General features: G+C 36.9%; 2 protein-coding genes across 3 annotated transcripts; one reads left to right on the forward strand and one right to left on the reverse strand.

The window, feature by feature from the left end:
* Positions 1–1,961: 1,961 nt before the first annotated feature.
* Positions 1,962–5,591, forward strand: SPP1 (Phosphatidic acid phosphatase (PAP2) family protein). Its single transcript, XM_089136348.1, has 8 exons — positions 1,962–2,421; positions 2,507–2,602; positions 2,714–2,788; positions 2,876–3,006; positions 3,110–3,213; positions 3,312–3,440; positions 3,545–3,660; positions 5,032–5,591. The coding sequence occupies exons 1-8, from the start codon at positions 2,263–2,265 to the stop codon at positions 5,422–5,424; spliced, it is 1,203 nt and encodes a 400-aa protein (XP_088992474.1). The 5' UTR covers positions 1,962–2,262; the 3' UTR covers positions 5,425–5,591.
* PP2A-4 (protein phosphatase 2A-4) lies at positions 5,590–13,971 on the reverse strand. 2 transcript variants are annotated; one of them, XM_089136349.1, is made up of 11 exons: positions 13,619–13,971; positions 11,406–11,462; positions 10,110–10,193; positions 9,749–9,820; positions 8,449–8,520; positions 8,188–8,228; positions 7,457–7,523; positions 6,903–7,094; positions 6,709–6,798; positions 6,519–6,626; positions 5,590–6,377 (listed from the first exon to the last, which is right to left on the reverse strand). In XM_089136349.1, the coding sequence occupies exons 1-11, from the start codon at positions 13,709–13,711 to the stop codon at positions 6,312–6,314; spliced, it is 942 nt and encodes a 313-aa protein (XP_088992475.1). In that variant the 5' UTR covers positions 13,712–13,971; the 3' UTR covers positions 5,590–6,311. The 2 variants fall into 2 exon arrangements, with proteins under 2 accessions (XP_088992475.1, XP_088992476.1); XM_089136350.1 differs by lacking the exon at positions 13,619–13,971 and adding an exon at positions 12,987–13,357.
* Between the last annotated feature and the right edge of the window lie 314 nt (positions 13,972–14,285).

A 14,285-nucleotide genomic window follows, 5' to 3' on the forward strand; every position in this document is an offset into this window, starting at 1 on the left:
AACCTTCTCCTACCATCAATGCCCATCAAAAGCATGTAAGCCATGTTTGCTTGTATTAGAGCAGAGTATCTTCTGCAGTTATGAGGATTATCATCCTTCTTAGGAACTTGATGAGCTATTCGACCTGGGTAATCGAAATAGTAGATTGATAGGGGATAACCATCTTCACGCCATTGTGGGGTGCTCAGTCGATAATGACCAACATCTCTCAGTAAAGAGGTCACGGGTTTGACACTCTTTATGATATGTATAATATTCCCCACCCTACCCGTAATATAAAGCTACCAATTCCAAAACATAACATCTTGAGTTTGGTTTTGAAGAACCCAATCAAATCCTAGGTCCACTTAGGTCAACCTAGGCCTACTTCAATCTCTCAACACCCTAGTGGACTCAACCTTGAAGGGTAGAATATGGATCTTCTACCCACAAGGGTACTGTTCCTTTTACACTTTCCATCACTCATTTAGAAGAAAAGTTCACCTCTGATCAAGGTTTAAAGTATCGGTATTGAGTATTGTATCAGTCAAGTGATTTTAAGAGACGTATCATCCTGTATTGAGTATTGTATTGCTCTAGCTAATGTATTTTAGTGTAATTTAATGGAGATATGTATCGAGATATATCGTATCGGTTGGGTCAAATATAGATACATATCGGTTAATATCGTATAATATCGTGGGATACTTTAAACCTTGCCTATAATCACTGATAAGATAAATCATCTCTTTTAAATATGTGAGGAAGCACAATCTTCCACCCTTGCAAATTGGAGGTTCCCAACTCCTAACCTTGCTTGACATTGTAACACTCAATTATGTTTAATATTATATTACATATTTATACAATGAGATATCTGCTCCTTCAAGCATGTAAAGCTGGAACTCAAGTTCTCACAGTGGAGTCCAATTGTTTAGATTTAATCAACCAAATAAATTTGGGTGTCATCACTAATTTTGAGATTAGTTCCATTGTAGAAGGAAACTTGGATTTGAAACAATCTTTTGATTATTGTTACTTTTGTTTTACTCCAAGGAACACTAGCATCATTACGATTTCCTCGTACAAATTAGCCTTGTTGATTGAGCTCTCGACGGATTATTGTATAGTGCAGATATTAATATTTAAACCAGAGTGTTTAACATGTGTTATCTTATCTTCTCCTTACCTAAGAAGGATTAGACCTTTGAAACTGATGGCAAGCCCACTAGATATCATAATAAGTACTTTAATAATCATCAATGATATTAATAATATAATTTTATAATACAAGGTTAAGAATTTGAATATTTTTTGGGCTAGCGGCAAAGTCCCGCTATATATTTAATTATTTAAAATAAAAATATTTTAATTATTTAAAATAAAAATATTTTAAAAATGTAATCGAGGTATAAGTAAACTGTTCCGAATGAACCTCATATTCAAAATAAATAAATAATGTAATTTTTACTTAATTTTCAATATTTTGCATTTCAATTATCATACTTAAAAGCTTACTGGTTGAATTTCATGACAAACTAAAGAAACCTCTTGAGGAACCTTTTGACCAGGTCAAAGTCTTCGTTGGCACTCCATCAACGGCCAAGGAACTTTTAAAACTTTTCTAACTTCCAAATCCAACGGCTATTATTACAGAACCGTTGGAAACCAAAAATCCTCCACAGGATCAATCCGGTCTAGATCTACCCAAAATTCCAGAGTGCTGATGTGTTAGAAGTGTCTGGTCCTATCTGTATCAAATTTAAAAACTAAGTATTGCCACTAAAATATAAAATATGGTCGTTGGCTAAGAATCTTCCATTGCTTAGAGAAACAACTTGGAAGGGGAAAAAATAGTCTAAATCACTTCTCAAACACAAGAAAATAATAAAAATTTTAAATTATATTCTTATTATGTGATAAAAAGTGTCAAATAAATTGTTATTTGATTGGAAAATGATACAACTCAAAAAAACATGGTATGCATGATTCCATGACTCTATCAGCTTGCTGAGCTTTCTGTGTCATATCCGAGGAGAAACTAACTCCTCTCTCCTTGTTGGCCGCTCTGCAATCAGCATTTGTCGAACTGTCTCTCATTTCTTTTGGGTTTTTGCTGAACCCATAGTTCGAAGTTTCTGTGGGAGGTGCTTGTGCTACCAATACAAAGAGTTTCTGTGGGAGATAAGCAGAGGAAATCCCAGTATTTTTTTTTCTTATGCGAAGCAGCTTTTGAATGAGGGAGAAGAGAAAGGGCAAGTCAAGAGAAAATTACACAAAAGAATGAAAGACATTCATGTCTGGCAAGTGCTTTCCATTTCTACTTTTCTATTATGGATTGTTTTCTCTAGCTACTTCAAAGTCACCCAGAAGCTCAGATCTTTAACCCAACCATGGATTACTCAACGTGTCGCAGAGACTGCTTTCGTCCTTAAAATCCAGGTCTTGACAAACCCATACTCTTCATTATCTCTATTAACTAATCATATTTGATTATAATATGATTTTGGTTTCATGGGTTGTACAGAGCTTCCATCATCGTTTCTTGGATGGCTTCTTCTCTGCTCTCTCCTGTGTGGTCTCTGTGCCCTTCTACACTGCCTTCCTTCCTCTGCTCTTATGGGTATGTGCCCTTTTCCTTTCCTGGGGTTATACTTGAATACTACCAGGGTTTTCAATTTTTGGTTTCTGTAACAAATTTGATTTAGAACTGATCTTTGGAAAATTTCTTTAGAGTGGGCACTGCAGATTGGCCAGGCAGATGACCTTGCTGATGGCTTTCTGTGATTATATAGGGAATTGTATTAAGGTATTTTGCTTTAAACAAGCAAACATTAGCGACATCCACTTTTGTGCCTTTCTATTCATTTATGATATGTGAGGGTGTGTTTTATAGGATGCAGTGTCAGCTCCTAGACCAAGTTCTCCTCCTGTTAGGAGAGTAACTGCTACCAAAGATGAAGAAGAAAACGCATTGGAATATGGATTGCCCTCTTCTCACACTCTTAACACTGTTTGCCTGGCTGGGTATCACTGCTTTCTTCCACCTCTCTTTCCATGAATTTAAATCCAACAACTCTCTCAAGACTGTGATGAACATATACTTTTGTTGGATTGGACGGTTTTGCAGATACTTGTTGCACTATGTTCTTTACTATGCCAATATTGATGATGCTACTCAAGTATTGACGGGAGTTGCCATGGCTTGTTTGCTTGTAGGACTCATTGGACTGGGTAAATTCAAATTATCACTCTATCCAACTTCATATAAATAAGCTTCTAATTGTTGTTGATGCCACTGATACATAACTGAAATTCATGTCTCTTGTTAGGTAGGATTTACCTTGGCATGCATAGCCTGGTTGATGTCTTAGCCGGACTTGTCATTGGTCTGGTGATCCTTGCCTTCTGGCTTACAGTTCATCAATATGTGGACAACTTTATAGTTTCTGGAGAGAATGGTATGCCTGCCCATGCTGCTTTGTTTAAACTTCTTTCCCTTATGAATTTTTATTCCTCCATTTGAGATTAACAAAACAACTCACATCCATGGATCCCCTTGCAGTTGCATCCTTCTGGGCCATCCTTAGTTTCTTGTTGCTCTTTGCATATCCAAAACCAGAGCTTCCCACCCCAAGTTTTGAGTATCACACAGCCTTCACTGGTGTCGTTTTGGGATTTGTGAGTCTATATTCTACTCTTTCTCCTACTTCTATGAACTGTAATATTTACTTATGTTTCTTAGATAATTGTCCCCAACTTGATCAAATTTATAAATTTCTATGCTACTGCATAACCAAGAAATTCCTGGTTCAAACTTGCAATTGAGGATATCACAAGGACATAAAAAAAAATGGCATTAATGTGACAGAGTTCCCAGAAAATATGAACATGAAGCACATACAAGCGACGAAACTAAAACTCAAAAGGTGTGGCAGTTTTCTTTGATCTTACCAAAGGAAAGGAGGTGTAGGGCCTTATGAATGACATGTTATTGATTTGTAAACTATAAAGTCCTCAGTCTTTGTACAGAAGCTAGATCTGCATCTCAAATTTGAGAGTAGAGATGCCTGTCCTACATTGCCTTTATCTCCACCATTATCTTTCTTGGTTTAACAAAAACTCTCAATGCGTATAAGAGGTGTTAGTGAGAAAATTCAAGACCTGTTAACCTAAGCTTGAACATGGTTAAAAACCATATGTGCAATCTGAAGCTCTAGATTTGTATCTTGCTGCATACATCTAATCAAAGTACATATTCAGCAATATTAACTATAGACATGTCGAGAACCTGGAGTTGCAAAGACTTAAGAACCACCAAGGTATGAAGATGCCTTTCTGAATGTTCCTTTTATGTCTTGACTACTCACTAAACTTAGTATGCCTTTTCCCTCATGTTAAGTCCTGGTTAGATGACCTAATTTGTCATCCAACATATTTGAAGTCATAAATGAATTTTCAGGACCCGGCATAAGTGTTCTGGCCAAGATCTCTGAATGCTCACAGCCAACATGAAGCATAGAGCCATAGGCCATTCTTCATTTGGTCTCAGGACCAGCATAACCACCATGTGCTATTTCTCTTGCTCAAAAAAGTTCAAAAACAAAATGCCTTTTTCTAATGGGAGAAACAAGTTTTGGAAGCCTTGTGTGCAATTCATACTTAAGACAAACTCTAGAACAGTTCTGGAGACGGGTGAAATACAGTGGCTTCTTTTGTTAACAAGTTGAAACAGTAATTGTACCTCAGATGGAATAAGAGTTACAGTGTAGCTTGGGTGCCAACACAGTTACCTAACAAAATTTAATAGATATATGTAGATATAGGTTGTGTCTGGAAGTTGGAAGTGATACTGAATTCTGTACAATAATAGACATCATGAAATAATAAATGAAGCACCCTGTGTCATCATCCAAGCATATTGCTCAAATAGAACTAAAAAAAAATCCTTCTTCAATTTAATAATGGGTGCTCAATTCTCTTACTGTATTCTGTGGCTACTCTTTTTCTTCTTTTTTTGAAACGAGGAAACTTACTTCTGATGGTTTCCAGGTTACAGGAATCCAGAAAACTTACCTTCAATTTCATCATGAAGGCATACCACACATTTTCACCCCACAACTTAGTTTCTGGGTTTTCGTAGCAAGATTGCTTGTGGGCATTCCTACAATAGTTGTTGTGAAGTTGTGCTGCAAGGCACTGGCTAAACGGATACTTCCAGTGGTGGCAAATACTTTTGGTATCCCAATAAAATCTTCTTCCTATATTCCCCAACTACATGACTCTGTAACTGGTAAAGAATCTGATGGGAGCAAGAAGATGTTCTTATTTTTCAATCAAGATTCATTTGATGTTGACACAGGCATAAGACTCCTACAGTATGCAGGTCTTGCATGGTCAGTAGTTGATCCCATTCCATCTGTATTTGTTTATCTTGGGTTGTAAGAACAAAAGCTTGAGGACCCTTTGGCTTCCTCATGGTTGTAATTTGCATAAACATTTGCATTTCATTTATTGTATGTATCACATAAGGTCCTTATTATGTATAAAATCCATGTTAAATTGGAGATGTCATTGTCCATCTGTACAAATGTACTCAAGCCATCATTCAACAGAGATAAACCAGTAATAATGATTACCACCAGTAAGTACCTCGTTTATTCTGATACAGATAGATGCATGGATAAATTCTTATCTATTCCTGGAAACGTATAACGGAGAAAATTTTCATAATAATGTTTAAGGTGAATACTAGCAGTTGTGTCAACTGCACCGCCAAAGAGTTAGCAGCTACCACTGTGGCTGGTACTAAATAACAACTCTGACCTAGATTATATAAAAACAGAGAAACAGCTATCCGAATTGAATCAATAAGGTCCAATGAGGATTATAAAATTCCAAAGGGGGAAAAAAATTACTAAAAACAAGAAAAGCACCCACTAGTAGACAGAATCCCCTTCTTTTTCCTCTACAGAACACCACCCCTACAACAGCACAACCCCAAAAAAGAAAGAAAAAAAGATACCACATGTTCTCTGCTGGAAATGATACATGCACCACAGAGTTGCGAGATCCGATGCCTGCGTCTTGAAGAAGTCCAGCACAGTGTGGAACACAATCGAATGAGAGGGAGCCCATACCTGCCCATGTTACACACTTTCGGATTCCCCCTTCTTTCCCTCCACCACAACCAAAGCATAGCAGGTTGAAATTATAAATCTTAAATCTGTAAACAGCTCCAAGAAAGGATTTTTATCGTCTGCACCAATCTCACCATCAACCAGCAAGCCGATCCTGCTGCCAAAATCAGCAAGAACTCCAAGGAAGCAACATCATAGGAAGTAATCAGGTGTTCTCCGAGTTACATCCGGCTCTCCTCTCCTTGGAGCTGGGTCAAACTACAGCCACAAATAAACCAGATTTATGCACCAGTAGAAAAGGAAAATCGACCTAATAATATGCACAGACAAACTACTCAAGATTATTACAAGCGCGCGCGGGGGGTGAATATCTGTAAAGAGTTAAATGGAGGGATAGACCTGGATGAAAGTGTGCCCTTTGCAGTCATCGACTTCCAAGATAGATGCCATGTTACCACAGCGATAACAATAATTAGGTGCACTAAATATTGTAACCACCTTTTGTTCCTGTTGCAACCACATTGTCAAATATGTAAAACCCACTCTACATAAAAGGAGGCAATAGAAAATTGAAGCAGGTTTTATTTACATGTCCCCAGTTGAATCCCTCCATGACCAGTTGATGAGCTCTAGCAATAAGCTTCAAGTTGTTGGTCTGGTTAAATTGTTCTGATATATCCTGTAATCAAGAAGAAACAAGTAAATAGAGCAACGATAGATTGCAAAATTTGCCACAGGAGCCAAAGGAACCAGAGTAGCCATGTTAAGCAAACATCAACATACCTGTCCAAATGTGTACCCAGCTCCACGGGGAGAGATACCCCAACCACAGCGATCATCTGGGTCAGACCATAAGAGATCACACATGGGTCCTTCATGAGGAACTTCTTGAACACGGTCAAAATTCCTTATGTTGTCAAGAGTCTCAATTGATGGCGAAAGTCCACCATGAAGACAAAATATTTCTGACTCAACCTGAGTGTCAACCAATTAAAAAAAAAAGGAGCAATGTTTAGCAACCAAATACCACAAAAGTCAAGATCAAGATAAGCACATACAAACAATTTACACTGCCAACTTAAGCTAGCCAGCGAAACTCAATGATGTCATACAACAGTCCACTTCATGTGCAAAGGTAGATCTAAAAGAAATAAAATACTATATATCATGTTTAAAATATGTTTCTCCTCTCCATACATTCAAAAATAAGACATAAAAAACAGTAGAACTTTCCAGTGAGCAAGAAAGGAGCGTGACTGATGGCTAAAACAGAAGTATATGATAAGAAGACAATTCTAGAAACTAAAAAATAAAAATAAAGACCATGTCATACTAACCAGAGCTGTCAATGGGAAATAATCAAAAAGGTCTGTGAAGATCTTCCATACACTAGCATTGCCATACCTGAAGGACAGCATTAGAATGGCATGTCAGTGAGAAAGAAACAGATAGGACGGAAAGCTAAAAATTAGAGTAATTATCAAAACATGACCGTGCAAAAGAAAAACCAGATGTGCCAAATCTTCAAAGAGATGATTTGGGACCTCATACACGACCATAACACCAAAACCAGAGGATAGGTACATTTACAAGCAGGCACATGAAAAATGAGAAGCCAGAAATTATGGAACCTCAGAAACTAAACATATTAGCTAATGTTAAACCAAATCCACACTATGAATAAGTAAACATCAACCAAGGTCCACTTGACAATGTGAGACAACCAGTCACTTGGTCAAGTTAACACCATCCAAACACCAAACCAACTAGCGTAGGTAGTACTATCAAACTGGATTGATTTAAGCACTGGCCAAGTCCCACAATTGGACATAATATAATTCATTTACAAGAATTCAGTTTAAAACCCCCTAAAAAGAGACAGAAAAGAGAATGTGAATAGAAACCTCTAGTCAACACATTGAGATCCCTAGCCACAATTAGTTTTCCAGATGAAAAGAAGTTGTTCCCCCAGCAGAGAACACAAAACTGAGCTTTTAAGCTTTAATTGACCTAGCAATAATAAATTCTCTGTGACTCCTCAGGTCAAGGATGTAAGTAAGACACTTACTTTCGCAGGCATTCATCATAGAACCCATAAACTTGTGTTATCTGCAAAGAAATTGACGATAAAATTCATTACATGTTGAAAAAGACAAACCATAAGCAAATACTTTCAACAGAGAGAAAATTTCTAAATGGTACAAAGTAACACTATGGAGTCTCAGTTAAGACCATTTGAGACCAAACTAAGAAAACATAACCCAAAAAGGGAAGAATGACTTTCAAAAACCAAAATAAATAAATAAGCAATATAATGAATTTGAAATACCTGACGACTTTCATGGTTTCCCCTAAGTATTGTAATCCGTTGAGAATATCGTACTTTCAGGGCCACCAGCAGCTGCATAAAAGGATTCATCAGTGCAATCAGAAAATTAACCACATGTACCATATAAAACCAATAAAATCACATCAGCACAAATTCAGAGATTGAGACAGTTTCAGCACTTTGCAAAGACCACTAATTTATCAGCACGCATTCCAATTATTCCTTTGAAGAGTTTATATCATGAACATAAACATCCCAAGCACTTCCACAGATCGGAAGAATCATAACCTAAAATGTAAGCAATATATTCCAACCATAACTTTCAGTAACATCCAGCTGATCATTTGAAGCATTTTCTCTTCAAAAAAACAAAGTCTTGAATGTATTCATGCATCATGAAGTTTGGCTTCTGATAAGGACATGGACATTTCTATTTGTCCTTAAAACATTTTCAATACATCATATAGCATCAGGAATGTAAACCTATACAATTTGAATCATTGACACAACAGCAGATAGAGTAAAGATAGAGATCTAGCATCAAGAGCACTATCATTTTATGGGTAAAATCAGAAGTTCAGAATAGTCTGTTCTGAACCAAATAACCAAGATGAGATCCAATAACAAAAAATGTTATTGCAGGGTCAGTTAGAAGAGGAGAAATCTTATAAAGTCTCTGAGTTGCAGGAGAAAATGAGAAAGCTCACTATCAGACACTCAGAATAAAACCCAAATCATGTCAATTGTCTCCCAACTCCAATCTTGGTTTCATGCAAGTATACACAAATAACAAGATTCTTAATTAGAATCTAAACGAAATTGAACTCGTTGAACACTAGAACCAACTCTAACACCAAAATAGAGTTTAAAATAACTAGCCTATTCCTATTTTAACCACCCAATGCAAACATGAGACATTAAAATAACTAGAATACTCCACTTCTTGGACCAATTCCATCTGGGTTTGGGTTTACAAAGTTGATTATATTTGTTGAATAACTTAAGTGTGACTGCAACAAAATGATAGCTCAGCGATGTCTAATTTTCGAGGATGCATCACAATCTGTACCTCTAAAACTAACACATTATCAGAAACAAGATGAAGAAAGCAGCTCAAGTAACCTCCCCCCCCCTTTCTTAAGGAAAAGTGCTAACACGGGCCCCTTGCAATTTTCATAAAGTTGAATTCTACCTAAAGCTCATGCACTTGAAATGAAATAGCTACAATATTTGCATCGTTGAAATTCTAAACTAATCATTTCAAAAAGCATACAGATGATCCCTTCAACTTGGAACTTACCGTGACAGTTTCAACCGAGTAATAGCCGCGATCCACATAATCTCCCATAAATAAGTAATTAGTATCTGGACACTACCAATCAAAAACAAGGCAACCATAAGATTTATAATTTAAAACAATAACAAGAAACCAAGTTCAGAAAGAAATTAAGAAGAAATTAGACACACCATATGCACCCACATATACATGCGCCAAGTTAAATCTGACAAAGATATTCAATCTTCAACAGGACCTCAGTAGAACTTCACCAACTGGCCCCTTTTTGGGAAAGGTGGAAGAGAGGAGGTGGGTGTCCCTATATGGTACTTGTTTAAGAATCCTACCTTTAATCAGAAAAAGACACTGCAGTCAGGAAAAATACCTTCCCACCAATTCGGAAAAGTTCTGCAAGATCATGAAATTGTCCATGAATATCACCACAGATCGTCACAGGGCTTTTTACAGGCTGTAACACAGAAACACAACAATAAAATCAAATGCAATCCAATTCTTGCAATATTCTAAAGGCAAGTTACAAGTTGGGGAGAGAGAAAGTTGCAGGCAAACCACCAAGACTTGTGTGGCCTTTGATAAATTCAATCCAGATCTTTCGAGATAAATTATAGTAACACATACACACAAAAAGAGATAAGAAACCAAAGCAAATAATGGTGGCAGATAATAAGGGAGCCAAAAAGAGGAGTTGAAAACCCCACCCAAAAACAAAACCACTGACAAAGAAAACCCAAAAGAAGATCCTGAGCATTTTCAAATCAGTAACTAAATGGAAACTATTCCAAATCTAGACCCTTGGATGTGATTTGGAAAACCATCTACTTTGATGTTGCTACAAGGCTACAGTAAGTGCCCCATCCCCCAGTTCTTGATACCCCAAGGAACAGGATAATTGTTGTTACCTGGGTCTTAGTTCTCCCCTCCAGCCCCCCTCTTGATGGCTAGTTTCTTTTGAACACCCCCCCCCCTTTTTATTTTCCTGTCTGTACATTCTCTTCTTTCCACCTTCTAGGGGTTTTCGTAATGGTACATTATTCATACCCTTAGTAATGGTACATTATTCATACCCTCCTTCCCCAACCCCCAAACAAAACAAAAAAAAAAAAAAAAAAAAAAAAGTGACTATTTGTTAGATAGCCCCTTTTTGAAAAGCTCAGATAAAGGTAAATCAGTTGCCTTCTCATGCAAGAAGAACTATGTTGACAAGTGTAATCCACACAACAGAAACCCTCCTCCACTGAACGTGCCATAAGGAAAAACGATTTGGCCAATTAAACCAAGGTATAAATCAGGTATGGTATCAACCAGCAACCCGTAGATTTGGAGCTAAACTTAATAAAATAACCACAATTTATTGGTTAATTGTCCATTTATTTTCTGCCCCCAACTGCCTTCAGCCATTTTTAGAAACTAAAATTTTTAATGGATTCTAAAAGCTTTACTATACCATGTGATCTGCTCCATTTTCGCATAAACTATGCATCCAAATAGGTAATCATCTACCTGTTAATATAAGGTAGTACAGGAAGGCTTCCTTGGTGGCTTTCAAGGAACCATTTCCTATAACAGATCAATCCAAAAATAAATAAATAACCAACACACACAAAGCGTTGAACAAAAAGATGCAGTGACAGTACCAAAGGGATTAGATAAAAGACAGCACCTGGACATTGCTTTCCTCCATTAAAATCTCTTTGGCCTTCTCACATAGTGCCCGAACCTGAATCAGGAAAGTGATTAATCTATGTTTAGCAGAAGGCCAACTAACATATATAGTAGAAAGATAAACATCATTTTCCAAGGAAATTAAGCCACCAAAGCCCATTGACATTTCCAAGTGAAGCCTAATTAGACTGCAACTATAAAAATTAAAAAATTAAAAATAAAAAATAAATAAAAAAGAAGAAGAAGAACCCAAAGAATCAATAAAATTCAGAATAATTGGAATTTCAGCACTTCACAAACAAACCCGACTGCAGTATAACTATATTAAGTGGACAAATAAAAGCACAGTCCTGACAGAAAATGCTTCAGTAAGACACGAATTATAGAGATTTAGCCAAGTTAAACTAAAGGGGAAGTTGAAGGGGGAAGTTGAAGAGGAAAGCAAATAAAATGACATGCAACATTTCAAACAAAACCGAGTACACAGAATCTCATTGTTGACCATATGCAATTAGAGACTAGAAAGAGTGCAGATAAATTCATCATTTACTTTCGCAGGGAATTCTCAAAATCTACATACCATTTCAGCAATTGACGTGTCTAAGAAACACATTTGCCCACTGATGTGGCACTGGACAAGGTAGACCATATATGCTCAAAAGAATTTTACTACTCCTTCAACATGAACTAACAACTTAAAGGTCACCAAAATGTCAACTGTTTAGATGGATAACTTCACCTTTTGCATAGATTCATTTACATAAACAATTTCGTCTAAAGTTCCAATTCCCAAAATTGTATCTTTTAACTAAACAACACAGCATTCTCTTTCCCTGATAAGTTGCTTGAGTCTTCAAAATCAATACCTTCCTCAGTCAGTCAACCAAAATATTATTGATTTGTTTTCCTTACCCCATTATTCTATTATTTAAGCTACATAAAGTGAAGAAGAGTTTTAAGCTATATTGTCTATGTTCTTACATGATTCTAGCACTGCAAGCAAGGTTTAAAGTATCGGTATCAAGTATCGTATCGGTCAAGTATTTTAAGAGACGTATCGAGATGTATCGTATCGGTTGGGTCAAAGATGAATACGTATCGGCTAGTATTGTATGGTATCATGGAATACTTTAAACCTTGACTGCAAGGTCATTTAGGTCCTAGAAATTCAGATAGAGAAATAACATACAAAGACCAGACTTTTCATTCATAGGTAAACCAAGTTAGAGACATAACATACAAAGACCAGACTTTTTCGTTCACAGGCAAACCAAGTTAGAGACATAACATACAAAGACCACAGACATTATTGCAAAAATAAAATTTTAATATAGGAAGGATGCACTCCTCCCACTAACAGAACGGTAATGTCAATTCTTACAGAAAGAAAACTAAATGCATATTTTGATATGACTAAAACAGGGTTTTTAAAGCAGAGAACTTCAAGGCAGACAGAACACTTAGTAGCAATAGAATGAATTATCAGGCCGACCGTAGGCAAAAAGGGTAAAGAGTTCGACGAAATGCAGGTAAACTTGGAGTGTATGAGATATGAAACTATCTATAACAGTTTCCATACCCTTAAGCAATTGAAATTATTCTAGAGTCGACAAAGAACGCAACAATCCTCAAACCGCCCGGGGTGGAGAATGGAGAGAAGATCCTCGTCAACAATTCACCTTTGAAAATGCATAGTTAAACCAGCTTCGCTACCAATAAATGTTATAAAGAAAGCGACAAACAAAAATTTGGATGAGACGAACAAAAAGCAGCGAATTTAAATCTGCAAATAAAGAAAGAAAGAAAGAGAGGAAGCAACAGCTTCCCAAGTGTCGCAATAAACAACCTCGAATTGGGTTCGCAAAACAACTTTAAAAACAGATCCTCAATCTACACTTGGAGCCAAGCCTCCACACGGCGGATCAGATTCATTCAGAGAAGACGAAACTAGTAAAAGAACCTCGTGATCTACCCAAATTGCAGTTTCAGGTCACCAGAGAAAAGCCTTACTGAACCGAAATCCTAGATCACTCGCAAAGGAAATCAAAACAAAATCAATCATCTTTACGGTAAGAAAGAGGCAACACATCACAAGAAAACGGGAGATCCTTCGATAAATACACGATTCAAACCACAAATCAAACACATGGCAGCAAGAAAGTGGAAAGAAAAACAGATTGGATTCAATAAATGAAATGGCAAGAAAAGAACCTCTGACTCGGACAGAGGCTTGCACTGCATAAGCTGAGAAATCTGTTCATCGAGGCTTCCATGAGAGTTCGAAGGGATAGAATCCACACTCATCTTCTTCGTGTATGTCGTGTTCTTGCTTTTAACAGAGTGAATCAAGATCCCTTTATCTCCCTCAAATCAAACCAGATAAGAGAAAACATAAACCGAAAAGAAACCCCAACCCTAGTCTCCGTCGTCTACGACGGTGTCTCCCTTGTCTCGGAGAGAAAGATTCAGAGATGAGGGGCCCAAAATCAATAGAGAGGAGAGCGTGAGAGCACACGCGCGGGCAAGCGAGCTGGTGGTTCTGTAACCAACGAAGAAAACCCTTGTATTTTTGCGATCTCTCCCTTTATAAATTTTACGAAAATCATCAACTAAAAATATTTCAAATTAAAGATGAAATTACGTATATACCCCTGATTTTATAAGCTATTGTATTTTCTAGAGTTTTTCACATTTGGGCTCTTTAGTGGACTACAAACTAATCTCAAGTCCCTTATTGTAATATATTACGTATGGGTCCTAACCAAACAAATATCCATAGTCATTTTTAAGTATGTTTAAATTTCAAACATAAAATGATCAAAACGCCCCTCAGATTTATTTTTTTTTCGATACATAAGACAGGACTAGAAACCCAAAG

The sequence above is a fragment of the Hakea prostrata genome, chromosome 10 (assembly GCF_041222555.1).
Source record: "Hakea prostrata isolate BN-2017 chromosome 10, UWA_Hpros_2, whole genome shotgun sequence".
Classification (NCBI taxonomy): domain Eukaryota; kingdom Viridiplantae; phylum Streptophyta; class Magnoliopsida; order Proteales; family Proteaceae; genus Hakea; species Hakea prostrata.

Bases quoted from the DNA above. Each gene is read 5' to 3' on its own strand.
- SPP1 (XM_089136348.1), top strand. From the start codon at position 2,263: ATGAAAGACATTCATGTCTGGCAAGTGCTTTCCATTTCTACTTTTCTA. The intron at 3,007-3,109 runs GTATCACTGCTT...ACGGTTTTGCAG, and splicing joins AACACTGTTTGCCTGGCTGG to ATACTTGTTGCACTATGTTC. The intron at 3,441-3,544 runs GTATGCCTGCCC...ATCCCCTTGCAG, and splicing joins TATAGTTTCTGGAGAGAATG to TTGCATCCTTCTGGGCCATC.
- PP2A-4 (XM_089136349.1), bottom strand. From the start codon at position 13,711: ATGAGTGTGGATTCTATCCCTTCGAACTCTCATGGAAGCCTCGATGAA. The intron at 8,229-8,448 runs GTATTTCAAATT...ATTTCTTTGCAG, and splicing joins GAAACCATGAAAGTCGTCAG to ATAACACAAGTTTATGGGTT. The intron at 6,627-6,708 runs GTAAATAAAACC...TGGTTGCAACAG, and splicing joins AGGGATTCAACTGGGGACAT to GAACAAAAGGTGGTTACAAT.